This window comes from Beta vulgaris, chromosome 8, assembly GCF_026745355.1.
Source record: "Beta vulgaris subsp. vulgaris cultivar EL10 chromosome 8, EL10.2, whole genome shotgun sequence".
NCBI lineage: Eukaryota > Viridiplantae > Streptophyta > Magnoliopsida > Caryophyllales > Amaranthaceae > Beta > Beta vulgaris.
In genome coordinates this window covers 6,587,767-6,609,852 of record NC_079209.1, presented here as the reverse complement: position 1 = coordinate 6,609,852, position 22,086 = coordinate 6,587,767, and the positions used below count along the sequence as shown (strand labels likewise).

The 22,086-nt window shown below is 35.5% G+C and overlaps 2 protein-coding genes across 8 annotated transcripts; both read left to right on the top strand.

Annotated features, from left to right (window-relative positions):
* Window positions 1-4,952: 4,952 nt before the first annotated feature.
* LOC104900828 (pentatricopeptide repeat-containing protein At4g16470) lies at window positions 4,953-10,698 on the top strand. 2 transcript variants are annotated; one of them, XM_048634357.2, is made up of 6 exons: window positions 4,958-5,444; window positions 6,531-7,497; window positions 7,612-7,670; window positions 9,400-9,544; window positions 9,766-9,887; window positions 10,064-10,698. In XM_048634357.2, exons 1-6 carry the CDS (start codon window positions 5,119-5,121, stop codon window positions 10,305-10,307), a joined length of 1,863 nt encoding a protein of 620 aa, XP_048490314.1. In that variant the 5' UTR covers window positions 4,958-5,118; the 3' UTR covers window positions 10,308-10,698. The 2 variants fall into 2 exon arrangements, 1 of the variants encoding a protein (XP_048490314.1); XR_008967205.1 differs by lacking the exon at window positions 10,064-10,698 and having other exon boundaries at window positions 4,953-5,444; window positions 6,531-7,937; window positions 9,731-9,870.
* A 2,105-nt stretch (window positions 10,699-12,803) lies between these two features.
* On the top strand, window positions 12,804-21,773 carry LOC104900827 (pentatricopeptide repeat-containing protein At5g64320, mitochondrial). 6 transcript variants are annotated; one of them, XM_019251149.3, is made up of 5 exons: window positions 12,804-15,456; window positions 15,654-15,710; window positions 16,185-16,323; window positions 17,200-17,266; window positions 21,064-21,773. In XM_019251149.3, exon 1 carries the CDS (start codon window positions 13,090-13,092, stop codon window positions 15,283-15,285), a length of 2,196 nt encoding a protein of 731 aa, XP_019106694.1. In that variant the 5' UTR covers window positions 12,804-13,089; the 3' UTR covers window positions 15,286-15,456; window positions 15,654-15,710; window positions 16,185-16,323; window positions 17,200-17,266; window positions 21,064-21,773. The 6 variants fall into 6 exon arrangements, 4 of the variants coding, with proteins under 4 accessions (XP_019106694.1, XP_010686657.1, XP_010686656.1 ...); XR_007268815.2 differs by having other exon boundaries at window positions 12,813-13,019; XM_010688355.4 differs by lacking the exon at window positions 15,654-15,710 and having other exon boundaries at window positions 21,071-21,773.
* Window positions 21,774-22,086: the final 313 nt, after the last annotated feature.

The window sequence follows — 22,086 nt, the reverse complement described above, 5'->3', positions numbered from 1 at the left end:
TGTTAAAATTGTAGGGATAGATTCCAAAAAAAAAAAATGTGGGTTCTATTTTTATGTATTTGTATGTGATTATGATTCCCTCTCTCAATCAAGAAAAATAAAGCAAAGTAATAATACAAAAAGAATGTTTTTTTTTTGTCGTGAACTTATTCGAACTGAATTTATCAAACCTAATTAGCATTAGTTTCACTTTATATTTTCATCAGGGCCGGTGAATGGCCTGTGCAAACAGACCCATTGCACAGGCCCCCAAGTCAATAGGGCCCCCAAATCAGTTTATAATTATGTTGTTGTAATAGAATAGCAAAGGTTTATGTTGTAGCACATTGGTACTACCTTATAATGATTCTTTTTTTTTTTTTGAGGGGAACCTTATAATGATTCTTTGTATTTAGTCAAGGGTTCAAATCCTATGAGGTAGTTTTTGAGCCCCTTTTTTCCGTCTTTTATTTATATACAATCAAACTAATGAAAGCAAGTATGCTTTTCTATAAAAAAAAAAATCAAGTATCATTTTCGTGGAAAACTACCAACTCTAGAAATTTATCTTTTTTTTTTTACCAAATTAACTCTTAATGTTTTTCATTTTTTACATTCAAGTTTAAAATAATGGCAAAGATTTCTCGTTCTTAGGTAGTATTGGTTTATTCTCAACTATGAATTTTGTCGTTTGAAATAACAAATATGACATTATATGCCTCGTATGTATTTTCACATATGTCGTAGTTATATATTCTAAAAATTTTGGGGCCTAAATTTAAAATTAACACAGGGCCCCTAAATTGTTTAAGACGGCCATGTTGGAGAGGTTTAGGGTGAGGGTCAAAACAAGGCTGATCAAAGAGACCAACACTGACTCTTATGCCCTTGTGACTTGGACTGGAAACACTGCAAGTGTTACCCCTAAGTTTGTGGCGTGTTTCTTCTCTTTTGCTGCACAGTTCAGGGGCTTTCTAAGAGGGTGTAGGCCTATTATAGGCATTGATGAGGCGCACCTAAGTGGATATTACAAGGGCAATCTGTGGTCAGCCTTAGGGATTGATGAAAATAATAAGATCTTCTTGATTCCTAATGGCATTGTGGACAATAAGAGCATTGAAAGTTGGACTTACTTCTTTAGAAACCTTCAGATTATGTTTCAACAAGAAGGTTGTACAAGAGTTGATTGGACCTTCATTAGTGACATGATGAGGGTGAGTTGTTTTGTGTTTTGCTCGCTTTTGTACTTATTTCAATGATACCATTTTTACTAATTTGTTGATCACGCACTGTGTTTCCTTGCTTAGGGTGTTGAGGCCTCTTTGCATCTAGTAACATTTATACATGAATTGCAAAAATGATGGTTGTAGTGGCATAATATTCCATAAACTCTTTTGGACAACAGGAAATGCATACAACCAGGGCCGACTGTTAGGCTGTGCAAGCAGCCTAATAGCACAGGGTCTCACAAAAATTGGGGCCCCAAACACTAACAAGTCTTAGCCTTAAAGAAAGAAAAATAAAAGCAAATGACTATCTTTCTCACGTCATCATAAACACCTTCATCTTCTCTAGTACACTAGTACTTCTTTGACATTAATTCTTTTCGGTAATTACCAAAGTGAGCATTAATTTTTTTGGTAATTACCAAAGTGAGCATTAATTTTTCTTGGTAATTACCAAGTTTAGCCGTTAATTTTATTCATTTTCTCCTTGAAACCCTCTCATCTCCCTTTCTCAAAGAAGAAAACTCTTTTTAAAGGATGAGGAACTAGCTCATGTGGTAGAGCACTCCCATCTGATCCTTGAGGTCAGGGATTTGATCCTTACCCCTAGCATTATGTTGGGGTATTTCCTTAGCATGCTTTGCATGCTTTACCAGCCAATGTGCTGGTAGTTCCTACAAGGCTCTTGGTAATAGCCCTTGGGCTGACTTAACTTCACAATCAAAAAAAAAAAATGAACTTTCCCTATTAGTTCATACGATTAAGAAAACCACCTAATTTATTTGCAAAGAAAAAATGACAAACTTTTTCCCTATTATATGAGATTACTCTCTCGATTTCCCTATTCATAGAATTATACATTCAAGGGGGAAAAAAATTCCAGATTTGGGCTAAATAGAAAAGAAGAAACAATAAAATTCTTGAAGACTCTAAATCTAAAGACTTTCGACGTTCAATTGCTCAATTCTTGATTGTCTACTAATTTCGAGTATGTTACTTTAATTCTATATTTTATTTGTCTTTATATATTAGTAGTTGATCTAATACTCATAACGGAATCTTGGAAAAAAATAGTAATTATTGTTGAAATTTTCTTAGTTATGTAGGCTTCAGTTTAGTACAATAAGTATGTGTTTAATGCTTGTTTGGTTTACAATTGCACATTGTTATGCTTATTTGTGCAGACAACAACGAATATAATGTGATTTTTTTTCTTTAATTTTCTTAAAGAACAAACAGAGAGCTTTAACACTAGGATTTAACACAAAATTAATTGTTGACACTTCAGTCAATTCACTAGAAATCTTAATTAATTACGGGTAGCTATTAAAATGGTCTCAGTGAGAAAGTCTGGATTTTCGTTGATGCTTTTGCTTCAAATAACGAGGAGGATATAGCCCTGTGTTATTGTGTATAGTAATTTATATTTTGTGACAAGTATATAGAAGTATGTTTAAAGTTTTAGTATGTAGTAGCAATATTGATAGGGTAATTTGGAAATTTTCATAAATTGTAATTGAGATATAATAATTTTTTAAAAATATAGGGCCCAACTTTTGTAATTAGCACAGTCCCCCCCCCCCCCCCGAAACGCATACAACAAGTATGTTTTTAGCATCAAGGCCATGGAGGAAATATAAGCCTATGATGCCAACGCAGTGGAGTATTTGGATTCCACCACTAAACAATAGAGCAGGCATGTGTTTGACCCAAAAGTTTGTTGTGACCGTAACATACTAAACTTAATGAAGAGCTTCAATGCATGCATTAAGCCTTATAGAGATCTTCCAGTGCTTACCTTACTTGAAGTTTTGTGTTTTCTTCTCTTGTTGCTTCATTGTGTTTTCATTCATGAACCACAAAACTAATTCCATATTTTTGTTTCATTCTAGTTATAAGGCATTGGTCAATGAAGAGAGTTGGGGCTAGCTTTGCTAAGGTTGTTGATATGGATGCAACACAATTGACTGAGTATGCCAAACAGAGGAAGAGAGGGCCAACTGAAGCTAAGAAGGGTCATAGACACAACAGTGTTAAGTGCAACAAGTGCAAAGAGGTGGGACATAATGCTAGGATTTGTGGAGGTGGTGCCACTAAAAAATCTAAGAAGGACAAAGCCTCTATGTACTTCAACTGCCCAAGGATCTCAGAAGAAGGACAAAGCCTCTATGTACTTCAACTGCCCAAAGATCTCAGCCTAAAAAGAAGAAAATAAAGGCATTTGAGGCTACAAGTACCTCAAAGCATCAATCAAAAAGGAAGAAGGCTAAGAAGAAGCGAAGATTGAAGGGTTCCAAGATGCTCCATGCATGCCTTTTTTTTGTGAATTGCGACACTGTTTTTTGCATAGCTACTTTGTGAATTGAAAGTCATTGTTTTGTCAAGCACAATTATATGATCATTAAGAAGATAGTTTTTGTAAAGCTACATTAATAGATAGGTATTTTGAACTACTAACAATATTTCATTTAAATATTGCAAACATTAGGATTACAAACATGAATATTCCTATTTTGATTGCTGCATTAACTAATTTTTGTTGTTGCTTCAATTTTTTCTTCAATTGCTTGAGTTCTTCTTTCATTTTGTTGTCGACAGAGCTTTCCCCCTCTTCCCTATCGCTTTCAGTGTGCTTGAATCCCCTTCCATGGTTGTTGCTACCTTGCTCATAACTTCCTTTGTATCATATGAACCTATTGCATGAATCAGACTTGTAGTACAACAGGATTTGTTGCAGTTTCATAACTTCTTATTGCATATTTTCTCCTACAAATGTAATAAGAGTTAGGGACCCTTATGCATGAAGACTCGTAGTCTGAAGAGCATGTATTTGAATGAAAACTCATGCTTCATGTTAAGGGTTTCATTTTACATAGGAATGACTTTATAAAGAAACCTGACGTGTCTTTAATCTTCCTAACGACTAGTTTTTTAAACTGGAAAAGTAGTCGTCATAACCGAAACATAATTTAGGAGTATATGGTGTATTAAGTTCCACAATAGGGGTGCATCATGAAATAAGTTTGCCACTAACGGGAACCTAACGTCCGTCAATAAAAAGAGTAAGTGGATGTATATTCTGAAAGGTGGGGGGTATATGGTGAATTTCAAAACTTGAAAGGGTATATGTTGCAAATTTTTTTGCCACGGATATATGGTGAAAAACTGATTACACTAAAGAATTCTACCATCAAAGATGTGGTTGTGATATAACCTTTTCTCTATATGAAGATACAAGAAGATATACGAGATGATGTTCCAGAAAACTAGATCGATGATGTGAAAACTAATACAAAATTTTACCTTTCTAATTTTTAGATCTGAAAATAGCTTTCAGAGTATTTGAGAAAACTAACCAAATTTTTATCTTGATAACTAAATTCATAAGAAAATAAAAAAAACTAAGCAATAATCAAGATAGAGTAGAATATTAAGCAATTTTTCAGGTAAAAAAGTTTTATAATTCTACATTCCAATATAGTTTCATTAAACAAATAATCAAGATCTAAACATAAATTACTTTGTATATAAAAGAATAAATTAAAAACTAATCACGTGTGAGAAACTCTAATGCACTGTATCTTTGGCGGCAAAGTACTCCAAAAATTGTAATACTTGCTAGTTGTAACACAGACAACAGAGAAACAAGCAAGACTTGACTTAGTGATAAAAATTTGGCTCATGACTTTAAAGTCATAAGACTCTTTGGGTTGAAGTTTCCCACTAAACTAAAGCCAAAAGTCACACAAAAAACCATTTGCCAAATACTCCTATATCTCACATGGCCTCCAAGTCTAAAACCCCTCTCTCTTTGCTCTATCCTTTTCAAACTCCATAGCCATGTCTAACTAAGCTAACTTCTAACCTCACTTTCTCTCTCCTCCCTCCACCCTAAATTACCTACTTTTATGTTATGTTGTTTTCCATAGCTAGAATGAAATCCCTAATTTTCCCCAAAACTTTCTCTCTCCTCTCTCCTCCCCCCAAATCACCTTCTTTTCTTTCCTCTTTTCGTCCCTATCGCCTCCACCAAAACCCTAACTTTCTCTCTCCTCCCATGTCGACCTTCCTTCGTTGTCACGCTTCTTCTTCTTCTTCTCAGCAGAAGCAGCAACATCCTTCTTCTTCGTCGTCTTCGTCGTCTTCTTGTGGTGAAATTCATGTCATTGTGGGCCCCATGTTCGCCGGAAAAACCTCCTCGCTCCTTCGCCGTATCCAATCAGAGACCAGTAACGGCAGGTTCTTTCCTGTTTTTTTTTTTTTTTAATGCTGCAATTTTTTTTTTTTTTTTGCTTACTCTTTTTTGGTAGTGAAGTGATGACTTTAATGTTGATAATCTATGTTGAATAGGTTCAAGTATACGATGATGTTTTTTTTTCTGAGTGTTTTTTGTTTGTTCTTGAATGCCATAATAAAGTACTTGCTTTTACCCTTTTAAGGAAGTTCCTTTGTTAGTAGCTCATTCATAAACGTTCGGGCGCCTTTAAAGGGCTCCCTCACTTGTTGGAAAGAGGTATCAACAGGATTGAGAAATCAGATTATTCTAACTTTCGAAAACTTAAAATTGTGCATTTACTAATCCATAAAATATTTGGAAAGTTGTCTGCTGTTGAAAGTTTTTTCTCTTATGTTATACCGGTGCCATTTGACTTGTTTGTTATGTTGTACTTTTATGATTTCTGAGTTTAACTAGTACCACTCTCTCCGGCTCGAAACAATTGTTATGTTTTATGATTTACTATAAGACACTTGGTAATGGTTGTACTATCCCTATGTTCGTCTAGCATCTTACTCCCTCTGTGATTTAATAGATATCCTCATTTCTAATTTGGACGCACTATTTATAGGTAAAGAAAATCCTAAAAACAAAATTTCCGATATAAGAAAAAACATTCATGTGGGGTCTTGTTTGATTCGTCTCATTGTTTGCATTAGGAGTGTCAAACCTTCATAGTTTTTACTAATATGTAATCAAAGATATTAACGATACGAAACGTGCATTGGAGAAATGGGAAATCTATTGGCGGACAGAGGGAGTACTTCATTATCGTTGGAGCTGAAAATCAAGGAATTGTGTGAATTTTTTAAGAAGCATCCATAGGTCGTAATGAGTAAACAGGAATTTGAGTAGCAAGTAGCAACTGTATGAAGTATCATATTAAGGAAAAGGTCATTTTTTTTGGCTGGCCTATAAGAGAATTAGTGACACATTGTCCATGGATTAGGCTAATCCGGTTGCATTGGTGATCGTTCTTAGATGTTTAGACGACACCTAGATTGTATTTTTGGCTGCTAGATATCATCGTCATGGTTAGTCTCTCCCAGATTTCAGGCTGCACAAGTCAAGAGCTCTTCTCTATTGCTGGATAAAACATTGAAGGACCTATGCTACTCTGGAAGATTGAGGGAAGCAATTGGGTTACTGTACCATACTGAAGTAGCCGTGGACTGGCGAACTTATGCTCTCTTGCTGCAAGAAAGTATATATGGAGGAGCGTATGAGTGGGGCAAAAGAATACATACCCATATGGTGGTGGTTGGTTTTATTCTCAATGAATACCTTAGGACGAAACTGCTGATTTTGTACTGTAAGGCAGGGAAGGTAGGGACTGCATGCATTCTCTTTAATGAATTGTCGGAGAAGAGCTTAATTTCATGGAATGCAATGATTGCAGGGTATGTGCAAAAAGGCATGGAAGATGTGGGATTGAGTCTTTATTATGAGCTGAGACATATTGGTGTGGCTCCAGATCAGTTCACTTTTTCTTCTGTGTTTAGAGCATACGCCTCTTTGGCACTGCTTGAGCAGGGAAAACAAGCCCACGGAATCATGGTAAAGTGTGGAATTGGGAAAAATGTGGTCGTCAATAGTGCTCTCATGGATATGTATTTCAAATGCAGCTGTGTATCTGATGGCCATCAGGTGTTTAGTAAATCGTCTGAGAAGAATGTTATCACTTGGACTGCCCTCATATGTGGCTATGGACATAATGGAAGGATTGCTGAGGTTTTGGAACTCTTCAATTTAATGGTAAAAGAAGGTTTAAAACCTAACTATGTGACCTTCCTTGCTGTACTTTCTGCTTGTAGCCATAGAGGTCGTGTTGATGAAGGTTGGAAGTATTACTATTTAATGAAGAATGACTATGGCATCCAACCTCATCGGAAACATTATGCAGCCATGGTTGATCTTTTAGGACGTGCTGGGAGGTTAGAAGAGGCTTATGAATTTATTAACAGCTCACCATGTAAGGAAAATCCAGTAGTATGGGGTTCTTTGCTTGGGGCCTGTCGACTTCATGGGAATGTTAAGCTGCTGAAATTATCAGCGAAAAGATTCTTTGAGTTGGAGCCAGAAAATGCAGGAAAATATGTTGTTTTATCCCATACTTATGCCAACTATGCATTGTGGGATAATGTGGCTGAGGTTTGGGGTTTGATGAGGGACTTTGGTGTGAAAAAGGATCCTGGATATAGTAGGATTGAGGTCCAGAATGAAGTACATTTTTTCTATAAGGGTGACAACACGCACAAAGATGCAAAAGATACTTATGAAATGCTCAAAGTACTGACTTGTGAACTAGTGGACAGTTGTTACATTCCTGACTTTTGCTTTGAGTAATCTTTGTCATTGATACAGTATAACAGTACAACCCTTCAGGATGTTGAAGTGTTGTAGTTGGGATATCAATATAAGGTTGATTCGCTGGATGTCTGTGAATAACAAAACAGGTAATTAGTTTCTCTCTCCTGTTTTCCTCAGATTCTTCCTTTCAGCCATCTTACTAATAGCCAATGTGAGCTTTCTGAAGATAAACATGGCTCTTGGGCATCCAAAAATGAAACCAGAACCAATTATAGAGAAATATCTCTAAATAGCTAAGCCTCATTCTTTGATATGCATAGGGGTGGTAATGATTCTAGTTGAGGTTAGGCCGTCGACTCAAATTCAGTTGCTTGAACGTGACTTGACTTGCGAGTTCAAAATTTAAAGCTTGACTCAAACTTGAATGAAAATAAGTTCCCATTACGTCCTCCGTTCTTTGTAGTTGTGACCCTTTATTGTTTGGGATGGAGGTTTACCAAACCGGACTTAAAGTATCTCGACTCAAGCTCCCTTAGGGGGCATTGGGTTCATATAGTGGTTTGGGTTTAGATTCAGGAATGAAATTAAGGTGGTGTACGTTTGGAACTTGATACCTAATACCATGTGTTTGGTTTTATTTGGGAATGAAATTTTTTCTTCTATTTAATACATAGAAGTATTGGTATGAGCCAAACCCACCTCCCCCTTGGGTTTCTAAACCCCATACCTTATCGGTTTGAGGTATGAGTTTTAAATCTCTCAAGTTATAAAACAAACACTAGGTATGGATTTTGCTCATTCTAAGCCGACTCTTGACTGAGTCACAAGCTGTTTAGTCTCGGTATCGTTAGTACCTCTAGATCTACAACTACACCTGAACCTTTTGAAGTAACATAATTTCTCGTACTTGAAGGGCATTACGGATGTGTAGAGATTGCTGATTGTGAGTTGCACCTTTCTAGTGTTTCCGGTTATGTTTGAAGTACTCTATTATTAATTTAGCTATTTTATTTATTCGATTTTTTATTGCATAATACATATGGATTGGTTACTGTTACTAATACCTTCATGTAGAACTTCCCCTGTGATGGATGGATATAATATATATGCTGCCTGTTCTTGAAGCTTAACACTTCGTACGTCTCCACTTTTGAAGTAAAACACTTCAATACGAACTTTTATATCCCTTTAGTCTTTGGCATGGCTTTTAGGAAAGGAATCTCTAGCTATAGCTAAAGTGTAGAATGTTTATGGGAGTGCGATATTAAGTTGCTAGCCTTTGCAACCTCTTTCATCTGTAAAAAGTACGAATGCCCATATGTAATTTAAGCACCCGCCAAGAACTCGCCAAATTTATAATTTTGATTGGATAGAAGTCTTTTTTCCTATTGAAAAAATGAGCACCTCATCATAGAATGGCTACGGTTCTGAATTCAACTGGGATCCTTTTATGCTCCACACACATATTCGTTCGGTTTGAGATTTTATCTATTGTTTTTGTCTTTTTTAAGCTTTGGCATTCAGGATTATAAGAACCATGACATTCAGGATTATAAGAACCATGATTGGTCATTAATTTTTCCTTTTTTTGTGTTATCTGCTAAACAGGAAAGTGGCTTTAATCAAATCAAACAAAGACACAAGATATGAACTTAATTCTGTTGTCACTCATGATGGGGATAAATATCCATGCTTCGCATTGCATGACTTGTCGTCATTCAGGCAGAAGCTGGGATCAAGTGCTTACGACGAGGTATCGTAAAAAAGAGTGCTAGTTTTTGCATTTAAGTTTATTACATGCAAAAATTCCATTCAATCATTTTTTCTGGATAAGAGATCAGTTCTTCTGCAAAATCTTTCCGATTCACATGCCCACTGTAGGAGCTTTTAGCCTTTTGGTGTGCTAGCTCAGTTAAAGAGTACCATTTTGTTTCTACAGACAGGCCAATACCTAATGGGTTGATGATTTTGCAGCTGGATGTGATAGGTATTGATGAAGCTCAATTTTTCGAGGATTTGTATGACTTCTGCCAGAGAGCTGCAGACCATGATGGAAAAACCATTATAGTTGCCGGTTTAGATGGTGACTACTTGAGGTACTATTTAAACCCTCCCTGAATCTCTGATCTATAGCATATGCATCATTGGTTATAACGTAAACTTCTTGCTATGAGAGGCTTTTTCTGATCCATTACACCAGTTTTGCTTTTTGATGCCCTAATCCTGATCGTTGGAAAACTTTGTTTTGGCTAACGTTAAAGTTCCACTGCAGGAGGACCTTTGGCTCTGTGCTCAGTATAATTCCACTGGCAGACTCGGTGACAAAGCTTACTGCTCGATGTGAGCTCTGTGGCAAACGCGCATGTTTCACGTTGAGGAAAATTGATGAGAAGCAGACTGAGCTGATTGGTGGAGCTGACGTCTATATGCCTGTGTGCAGGCAGCACTATGTTAGTGGGCAGGTAGTCATTGAAGCTGCAAGAATGGTCCTGCAGAAAAAGGTTGAGTGTGGATAACAAAATGTGAAGTTTGGGATTTAGCTGTGTCTTTGGAGGCTCTGTAGGATCATGGCGTAGAATTAGATTAAGGAATGCGAAATTGTACCAGCTACATGCAATGATTTTGTGACCAAGCAAGGTGGAAGTGGTGGGGACCTATTGCGTAACCAAGTTCGAACCCCACTATCTAGTTGTGTTTGGGGGTAGGGATTCTTTTAATTCCCCTATTCTAAAGCGTTGACGTAGCTGCGCAGCCTTGGTTGACTGACCTGCGAAAGGTCGGTAGGGTCCTTCTCACCAAGGGGTTCCTAGGTGGGGGCCCACACAAAAAATGCAACGATTTTGTAAAGGAATGCTAGGTCGCTATAATCTGATTCAATATCATAACCATTTGAGTTTACTACGTTTACATCTTTTCTCATAAATTGTCATACCCTTTGCATTTTTTTAAAGTCTTTTGGGATAAATTGGTACAAAAATATTATTTTGGTTCTTATAAGTTATTATCTCAAAATGTTAATTGTCATATATATATATAGATGTTCTCTTAAATAGATTTAGGTGTTGTTTGGTTGCCATATAAATTCATGGGAAGTTGTATTTCCTAGGAAGTATATTCATGTGCATTTGTTTGGTTGACAATAATGGAGGAAATACAAATTTTTATAGGAATTAACTTCCTACAAAATGGAAGAAATAACTTACTTAGGGCATGTTCTGCCCAACTTAGTTTTAGTTCAATTTAGTTCAGTTCAGCTCTGGATAATATTTTTACTCTCACATATCACTAGTCATTTCAGTTCAGCTGTTTTATGTCAAAGAGAACAAATCCTTAGGGTCTGTTCTCTCCAACTTATTTTCAGTTCAATTCAATTTAGTTCAAATCGATTTTGGACAATATTTTTACTCTCGTATATCACTATTCATTTTAGTTCAATTCAGTTCAATTCAGTTCAGTTCAGCTGTTTTATGCCGAAGAGAACAAGTCCTTAGTCTCTCTAGGTAAGTGAAAATTCTCATGAAAATCAAAACTTTCCATATCAAACCAAACAAATTTTGGCATTTTCTAGGAAATATATTTTCATATGCATTAGTTCATAGGAAGCTATACTTCCTACTTACATTACAACCAAATGAACATGAAGATAAAAAAACGAAATCATATACATTAACATACATGGGAATTTATGAAGTTTGAGAACATACTTTTTGTAAAATAATTTAGGTGATATATTATCATAATATCATGTCGTCATCGAGTTTGGACAATTAAGAGTAATATTCATATTATTCATAGCAATTCGTTCAGTTCATATTATTTTACCATATATTTTATGGTGTACTATTTTCGGACAATTTCCCAACAAAAAAGAGACGAACACTTTTCTAAATAATTTTCTTGTTTTGGGTAGTTTATATTCTAAAGCATATATATATATATATATATATATATATTATATATATTATATAATATATATATATATATATATTATATATATATATATATATATATATATATATATTTCGTATAAGGATGATGATTTCCTCTTGTGAAAAACTCTGATAAAAAATAATCTGACAATTTAACTTGGTTGACACAATTAGAAAGAAAAATAAAAAACTTGAATTGCATATGAATAACTTACTGATAATATTTTAAAACCTAAATATTGATTATTATTCGACAATCTTTATTATATGAATCAAACTCTTTCAGTTTACTAATATTCAACAATTGAAAGCAATATACAAATTCGTCCACAAGTTTCCTTCTTCTATATATTTTCTTCTCTAATTGAGGGAAAAAGGTTAATATGATATGCACGTGCAAAAATGCGAGTAAATCATGCTTGATCTTAATCAACATTTTGCACCAACCCAAAAAATGTTCTTAATTATACCTTTAACGTTTCTCTATAAAAAAACAATAACTGTAGATAAATTTTAGACCAATATAAAACCAGATGTGTTTGGAAAAACATTATTCAAGAAAATCATTAATCATTCAACAAAGAACGAAATCTGAACTTCTATTTATCGTTGTGAAATTACTTAAAGTCGCCCCATCTACCATGACCATTATACCCTTGGCTGCTTTTACAAATCTCTCTCCACCACCACCTAAAATCACTAACCACCAATCGCTACCTCCAACCCACCGACGACAACAAGGTCTTTTGACGACGTAATTTTTTTTCCCCGGCAAGGTAATTTTTTTAACGAATTCCATGGGGGTAAGGTGCTGGCCACACATTAGGCCCATGGAATTTGTTGAAAAAAGTTTAGCTCGTCGGAATTTTGTACTCGTCGATGATGATGGCGAAGATGAGAGAGAATATGAATTAGAGGAGGAGTTAAGTTGGAGTAAAAAAATCAAAAAAATATAATAAAAATATAATGGTACTTTTAAAAGAGAATTGAGGAGATTTTTAAGTAATTTGGAGGCGATCTTTAACCAATTCCAAGGAAATACTCCAAATGAAAAAGATCAAAAGGATGTACCGCCTTCGTGACTCATATGGATTAAAAAAATAAAAAATAAAAAAAAATCAAAAGGGTGTTGTTCAACCAGTTCTGGTATATCATGTTACATCATTTACATGTATACTTGTATAATTGCATCTTTCACCATCTACTTCTACTGTCTCTCCTTCCCAAATTTGTGCGAAATTCCTTCTTTCGCTGCTTGGCGCTCAAATCACCATATTTCTTCCTTCAATCTATTCCAAGGTACATACTTTTGTTTTCTCTCTCTTAACAACATTAATCTTTCTTCCAATTTGTGTGGACTATAGTTGTTATGTTAAGCAGAGCAAAAATAAGAGTTTTCGTGACCCAAAAGCTCCAATATTTCTCTAAAAACCCCAGTTTTCCATTTTGTTCATCTGGGTCTCATTCAAATTTTAATGATGATGGTGATAATAGTAAATTAACTGCTAAACACATTGAACAAAATGGGTATTTTGATTCTCAGACTGATTGGGAGAAATTACTTAAACCCTTTGACATTGAAGATCTTCAAAAATCAATCAATTTTCTTACTCCTTATAGACTATGTAAGATGATTGAGCTGCCCATTGATGTGCCTACTTCAATGGAGCTTTTCGAATGGGCCGCTACCCAGAATGGGTATTCCCATTCTTTTGATGTGTATTATGCTTTAGTTAGTAAACTTGGTGCTGGTTCACAGTTTAAGGAGATAGATAAGTTGTTGTTGCAAATGAAAGAGGAAGGTATTGTTTTTAAAGAGTCCATTTTCATGTTAGTTATGAGGTGTTATGGGAGAGCTGGATTGCCTGGGCAAGCCACTAGGTTGTTGTTGGATATGAGAAATGTGTATGGGTTCGAGCCGAGTTTCAAATCTTATAATGTTGTATTGGAGATTTTGGTTTCGGGGAATTGTCATAAGGTTGCTCCCAATGTGTTTTATGATATGTTGAATAGGGGTCTTTCTCCGACTGTGTATACCTTTGGTGTTGTGATGAAAGCTCTTTGTACGGTCCAGGAAGTGGACACTGCGTGGTCGCTTCTTAGGGACATGACAAAGTATGGGTGTGTCCCGAATTCGGTTATTTATCAAACGCTTATTCATGCTTTGTCTAAGATTAATAGAGTAAATGATGCATTGACCCTTTTGGAAGAGATGATATTGATGGGATGTGTCCCTGATGTTGAGACATTCAACGATGTCATACATGGTCTGTGTAAGGGTAGCCGAATTCATGAGGCTGCGAAGTTGGTTGATCGGATGCTTACTCGGGGGTTTTCCCCAAATGCTGTAACCTATGGGTTTTTGATGAATGGGCTGTGTAGAGCAGGACAAGTCAGTGAAGCAAGAGGTCTCTTGAGAAAAGTTCCTGAGCCTAATGTTGTGTTGTATAATACCTTGATAAATGGGTATGTAAATAGTGGAGAGCTTGATGAAGCCAAAGCTATTGTCCAGGAGAACATGGTGGGTCCTAAATGTGAACCAGATGTATACACATATAACATACTAATCCGTGGTTATTGCAAAGAGGGGTTTCTAGGTTCAGCTAGTGAGCTTGTGGAAGAGATGGAACGCAATGGACATAAGCCAAATGCCATTACATACAGTATATTAATTGATGGTTACAGCAAGAAAGGTAAACTTGAGGAAGCTAGTTGTGTCTTGGATCATATGGCAGCTAGGGGGCTTAGCCTGAAAACGGCAGGGTACAATTGCTTTATAAGTGCCTATTGTAAGGACGGAAAGGTTGATGAGGCTTTCAGAGTATATGGTGAGATGTCAGAAAGAGGACATAAACCTGACATATATACATTCAATTCTCTTATATATGGGCTTTGCAAGGCTGATGAAATGGAAGAGGCTTTAAAGTTGCACAAGAATATGTTACTGGAAGGAGCGATTGCCAACTCCATTACTTACAATACATTGATCCACGCTTATCTGAGAAAAGGTTCAATGGAAGAAGCACTTAAGCTTGTAGATGATATGTTATTTAGAGGGTTACCTCTTAAAGAAGTCACTTATAACGGCCTGATAAAGGCACTGTGTGAAACTGGGGCTGTGGAAAAAGCTCTAGGGTTATTTGAAGAAATGATTAGGAAAAGTATGAAGCTTAGTACTATTACGTGTAATATACTGATCAATGGTCTTTGTCGGACAGGGAAGGTACAAAATGCACTTGACTTTTTGAGAGAGATGATTTATAGAGGCTTGACACCAGATATAGTCACTTATAATAGCCTAATAAATGGTTTATGTAGAACGGAACGCATCCAAGAGGCTGTTAACCTTTTTGAGAGATTGCAAGTTGATGGAATTTCCCCTGATCCTATCACTTACAACACTTTAATTAATTGGCACTGTAAACTTGGCATGTCAAATGATGCCTTGATGCTTCTAAATAGAGGGCTAGATAATGGCTTTGTTCCTAATTCTACCACATGGTATTTACTAATAAATAATTGTGTGCACAAGGAATGGAGGGATATGGTTTGGGGTCTCTCTTAGTCTGTGATGTGAAGCTAGGCTTCAAGAAAGCTTCATGTCAAGGGAAGTTTCTTTTCAATGTTTGAAGACAGGAAGAGAGCTATGAGTTTTGGAACTTAAAGTAGTTTTCAAGCTTAGTAATATATCAAATTTCCTCCTGTCAGAAGGGAAGAAGAAGCTTACATAACAGAGGTATAGATTATATGGTTGAAATATACTATTGTAGTATTTCGACAGTATATTTTGTTTCAATGGTGATAATTCTGGTTAACAATCAAAAGATGCTGTCCATAAAGTTGCAATTAGATTATAATTGAGGGTCTATGATGGGGTTTCAGTTTATTGCCAAATTTCTACATCTGAATAACTTGCACATGGATTTGTAAAAGGTCACAACTGCACATGATATAGCATATGTGGAAGCTGATCATATTTGTCCTTCGATGGTATGTGCTGCGTGATATCAATATCTAAGCCTATTTTTCTCTCTAGATATTGGTTCATTTGTTCTTATGCTTTTTAGCAAATTTAATGCCCATAAAGTACCATAGCGTGGCAAAAGAACATTCTCTCCTCGTGTTGCATTCGTTTTTCACTTTTATGTATATATGTTTTTTGGGGTGTGTGTAATTGTGTATTACATGAATACGTTGTTTTTTGTTCTAATTTATAAGTTGCCCGCTTATCTTAACTTATAGGTTATAAATTGGTCTTTGTCTATTACAATCTCAAATTGGCACATTTTCCTCTCTAATCTAGGTTACCTTTTGTTGCATATGGCTGAAAGTCATTCATTTATTTGGAGTAGGTTAGCGTTGGAAAGCCTTAAGTGTGACAGCAAGAGAAATTTATGTCACTGTGTTACTTTTAAGCCAACATCATTAACTTCTCAACCTTTATTGGACTTGTGCACTGTGCAGAGCCATGGATGGTGGGATCAGGTTGTTTTTCCAAGCTGCTTGCTCAATGTTTGAGTGAAAAGTTAAATGAAGGCATTCTTGTGGACAAGCTACCTGCCGTGCATGTTCAAGCTGTTGCGGACCTGTATTGGCAATCTATGTAAGTTCCCTTACTTCAAGGGATGAATTAAGCTCAGAGGTTTACTTTTCTCGCCTCTAGGCTTAATGTTAAACCTACCTTGCCAGCCACATAGTCTAGATTTGGTGGGTCAGTGAAAAAGTGGTTCTTAGCTGACTAATTGGAAGTAATAAATGTTTTTGCATATGAGAACACATTTGAAGCACTCTCGGGAATTTTATGTGTGTATTACCCACCTGTTTCTTAAAAATAAACTGAGCTTGGATTGGCTGTTGCTGCTTCTTACTAGATATGATGCGCGTGGAAGTGAATTTTTGAGTGAAATATTGATCAAAGGACTGAGTTTGGTGTATTGAACAGAAGAAAACCTCTTAGGAAAATCACATATAACTTTTATTAGGGTCAAAGAGATCTGTTTATTGCACTATCCACTGCGAGGAACTTCTTTCCTTACTTTTTTCCGTGTTTTCTCCCCGTTTTCAGTCCGTCATGTCTTTTGGTATTGAAAATTGAATTTTCCCATGTTTATAAGGTTCAAGATACTCTTGTCTTGCGTTATTGAAAATTGAATTTTCCCATGTCAAAAGCACAAAATTTGATTTTACACCAAATGATAGGCTTTAAGAATTAGTGAAGTGTGAAGACAAGAGATGGCGAAAGTAACATTGCTGGTTATCTTTTACATAATTGTTATGGAAAGACTTTAAAAGTCTTTTCAAGCCATCCTTGCCGAGGTTGAAATTCGATGATCAGTGATGCCTTGCAAGATGTGGCATCGAGCTTAGGTTATTTGTTCTAAGCAATGTTAGTAAACTGTCATCTGCTTGTTCATTTTCCCTATTTTTCCCTCTTTTTTCTCTTTTTAGATTGGAATTAATTTCTGAAAGCTCTTTTTAGGGGAAGAAGATTGAAAGCGACCTAGTACCTAAATTCTAAAAGGTCGGTTCTTGATGTCATCAGAGAGGTAAGTTCTTAATTCACGTGTCTTTCAATGAAAGTTTATAAAAATGTATCGTTGCTGAATATTATACTAGTGATTTGTGAAATGTTTGGAAACAACATAAATAAAATATTGCAGAAGCACAGGAACTTTGCTGGTGTGTATATCGTCTATCAGTAGGGGTCCAGGTTCAAATTTAGGCTGCTTTCATGGCCCAATGTCCTAGTTGTTGAGAAGTCACAGCTTTTCTCCCTTTCTACCGGACTAGGCTAGGGGGTCCTTTTTACCTTCCCAGAAGGCAGAATACCAATCCTCCTATAGTTCTGTCTGCAGTGTGAGACCAGTTCAACTGTCAATTAGCTAAATACAAAGCAATAGAAGTTGGGAATAACTGGCAGGCATGTCGTGCTTAATTTACTAGGAAAGTCAAGGTCGATCCCACACAGAGAAAATTGTTTTATGATTATCTCTTAAACAATAGTAAAACTAAAGGAGATTAAGTTTTGTAAATAAGAAGATAAAAAAAGAACTAAAAGTAATCTAATGAATGAAAGCTCTATAGTTAAGTATCCCCACTAGCATGAATTGATACAATAACAATTCCTATCCTAAATCAAATTAGATTAAATATTCACGAGGAGTAATGCGCCCTAAAAATACCATAAATCACTCCGAGTATCTATGGCTTCACCAAACATGTATGAGAAAGTGACATTAAGCATAGCATCACCTTTAAATCCCTACTGTTCCAATCGACTTATTCCCATACAGAAATTCATGTTCTTGATTGAAATATTCAGATCATTTAAAACCCAACTCCTTTTGTGATCAATGCAAAGGAATCATAACAATACTAATTATCCCTAATCTAATGTTGAAATATGCACAATCAATCAAGAAGAACAAAGAAGCAATTAATTTGGAAATAAAAAGGTATAGTTATGAATTAATATATTAGGGTTCAACTTAACCATAGATTAAAGAACTACTCGAACATAACTGAAATAAATAGACAAACTAAAGAATAATAGTTATACTTCATAATTAGAAAATAAAGAGAAAAGAAGAAGAAAATAAATACTTCGAATTAAATATTAATGGAAGAAAGGTGTAGTCTGATAAGAGGTTTTTAGTGTGTCGTTAAGGCACCAAAAATCGCTTTTCAAACAATATTTATAAAACCTAAACAAGCAATTACTAAGAACGTAGTAATGCAAGTCAAGGGCAAGAGGGAAAATAGGATTAATTAAGGTCTTTCGAGTCTTGATTACCTAATTGAAGGGTTTTAAAATGATTTGGTAACAACTACGACTAGCTAATATCAAAGAAGCAAATAACACGAGATAAAATATCGAATAGGAAGACACTAGAGTTAAGGTTACTAGTATGGATCAAAGCGGAGCAATGATCATTAGTGCAATTATGAAGCAAAAGAGACGATTATGCAAGGTTTAGTTTTCCTCTAAAATACTTGAGTCCTCTCTCGAATGGTCCTCGAGAATAATCGCTTAATTAATCAACTAAATCCTCTCTCGAATGGTCTTTAGTCAATTGATTGAGAGATCCAATGAATTCGGAAAACCCCTAATAAAGGATCTCCTTAATTTTTACCCAATATCTTGGCCTAGAAATTAAGTTGATTCTTGGGATGATAAAAGAGTTCAAAATTCGATTTAAGAACATTTGAATTCAAAATACGAAAGTACAAATGTGATCAATATTTATCCTACGGCCTCAAAACACCAAGATCAATGCATAAACATCTTTAGAACATCACAATCACATTAACAATATGTTTAAACCCTAATCCATACTTTCACCCTAACCTAGATAAGAAACACTCACTAATATTAGATTCTAAGCAATAAAATGTGAAATCTATGACTAATCTAGGACTAAACATGATTTAAGAGATAATTAATCTAATAAAAATAACAATTATGAAACTATAATAAAGGAGATCTAATAATATGGAGGAACAAGAATAACAATGAAAAGAGGGAATAAAAACTGAAACTTTGATATTAAATTGAATAAAAAGTACCTTCAAAACTTTAATCTATGAATTTGAAATCTAGCAACAAGCTCAATGTTTTTCTCTCTAATATGAACCCTAATAATACTCTCTAGTCTAGAAAAATAACGCATAACTCTTTTTCTAAAAACATAACATCGTTTTTAGGTTGCCTCGAATTTTTTTCTTTTGCACATTCGAATGGTGCAGGCGCACCAAAATCAGGTGCGAGCGCACCATTCCTTCTGCCTCAAAACTGGTATCAAGCACCAAATGGTGCGGTCGCATCGTTGTGATGGGTGCGGGTGCCTAGAAAGTGGTGCGAGCACACATCAATCCGCGCTCGGCTTCTCCAACTCATTCCTTATGCGTGTCTCCCAACTATCGACCTCGAAAAAGGTCATACCTGCAATCAAAGCACGTTGAAAGCAAATGTACTAGAGATCCAGTCAAAATTGACCGAAAATCTAGCAAAATGTCACTATGATCAACAATGATCAAGTGAAAAAAATAGAGATAGAAGAAGAAAGAGGATCAAATAAAATCAAAAGGAGATCATAAAGTGCATTAGAAACTCACTTATCAAAGTCTAGGAATATAATGGAAATCTACAAGTTTTCTCTAGAAATCCTAAAAAGTATAAAAGATAACACTATGCACTTATCAATAATTGACACCATAAATCCCACGTTTGGGGCGTGTTCCCATATTAATCTCAATTGGTTCATTTATGAATGATTTCAAGTTTAGGGACGTACTTCCAATATTAGTACCAATATTAATTTGAACGATTCATTTGGTAAAATAACACACTTGTCCTTCTCTAATTTGCCGTGGTAGCTTGATAGGTGGGAATAAGAGAAAGGGGAGAGATAAATGAGAATTTGGAACCAGAAAGGGGGAAAGCTTTATCCTGTGAAATAGGTAACAGGTCCCTTGAGACCAATACTGGAAGGATGCTTTCTAACTTGGGAATATTGCGAAATTCAAGCTTTTGGATATTATGGAAAGACACCCTAAACTTTGGTTATACGATGTGGATTTTTCCTAAATGTAAAATAGGAAACAAGTAAAATAGTTGTACAAGAATCTTCAAAAGGTAGAAAGTTTCATTAACTACTCAAAATTTAAGAGAAAGACATTTGGTTAAACCATGTGTTGCACTATTTTCTTATAAATGTGTCTTGTGTTCCTTTTCTTCTAAAATTTCCCCCCTTTCAGTCCATGTAATGCTTAGTTTGGCTCAACCTTTAGATGATTCATACATGCCGGTTAACTCGTAATCATGGTATTCTTTGATTGTAAACCGTGTGAATTGAAATGCATAATATCTGTAATATGTAAATCAATACTCTATAGCATAGATGGTAGGAAAAGTTTGGATCTGAAAACCTGTTGGTCTGTGAACCTTCTCTTTAGAACATGCACTTTAACAAGTTATTCCCAAGTACAATGTATGTATGGTTGAATGGAAGAGATTATGAAGCTGGAACTAGGAATCTTTTAACAGGTTGGCTTGCTTTAGCATATTGATCTTTGTCAAGAATTAGACTTTTTTTTGCCTTTCTTTTGTGTGTGGCTTGCTCAGAGTTGTATTTTTATGTGGTTCTGAACTTCGTAGGTTAATTATATTAGAAGGCATAAGCGACTTATTAACTGTCTAATCTAACACCCTGTATGTATGACAATACTGCTCCTATGTATCTAACCCAAATTGGGTTTAGTAAGGGTGTTTCTATTTTGAAGGAGGGTTTAGTAAGGGTATTGATTATGCCATTTAGCTAGACTCAATTGTGTTCATGTTTAGTTTGCAGGGTAAGTTGTGGAAGTTGTGGTGTGCTGGTTGGTTGTAACTGGCGAATGTGGAGAAGATGAAAAAGAGGATGGATACTTGCATCACATGTCGGCTATCACCAATAAAGCATAGAAGATCAAAAGTAACATACATCACCCGACGGTATTTGGCCATAAAGCATAGAGGATGTTATGCAACTATTAAAAACCTACTTCTTTCTTTATGAAATGAGTGGAACACTTCTCTCCAAAAGCTCACATAAAAAAGAGAAGTATTTCGCTTATTTCGGAGAAAGTATATGTCATAACTCATAATTATATCATACACCTGGGAGTATCATTTTTAATAGTTACATACATCACCCACCGGCCACTCATAAAGCATAGAGGATGTCATGTAACAATTGAAAACATATGTCATACTTATATCATATACACGAAAGTACAATTGTTATTGGCGCATGAAAGGGACGGATGTGATGCAGACTATGTCTCAACTCTCCACGCACTGACATAGTGCATCTATTCTAATAGTTCGCTTTGTTTCTTAAATGATCGAAAGAGAGAAATTTGGACATGTCATCATAGAGACGTAGACGTAGCAAATCTTTTTCTCTGTTCCCCTTTCATTCAACAAAATGTATATATGCATATATACACGAGTGTAAATCAAAATTATTCACTCCAAATTTATTTTAAGAAAGCATATAAGTTTTTTTTTAATTATGCAAAGTGTATCTCTTAAGTTAGATTGTAGAAATTCATTACAATTTGGTTGTTGTATTGTGGTTGCTTCTTAGTTGTTGCTCAGTGTTTGGATTCATGAGACTAGAAGAATAAACAATAGACATTATATTGTGCGTTGTCATGTGACTTGTCCAACTCCTAGTGCTTACTGTTGTTAGTTAGGCTTTCTTTTTCTTGTTCTTTGGGGTGTTGACCATTACTTGTAATAGTGTCCATTGTTCTCCCATAGATTGAATCATCACATTAGATGCAAACCTTTTTCATCCCCTCTTTCCACCAACATGTGGCA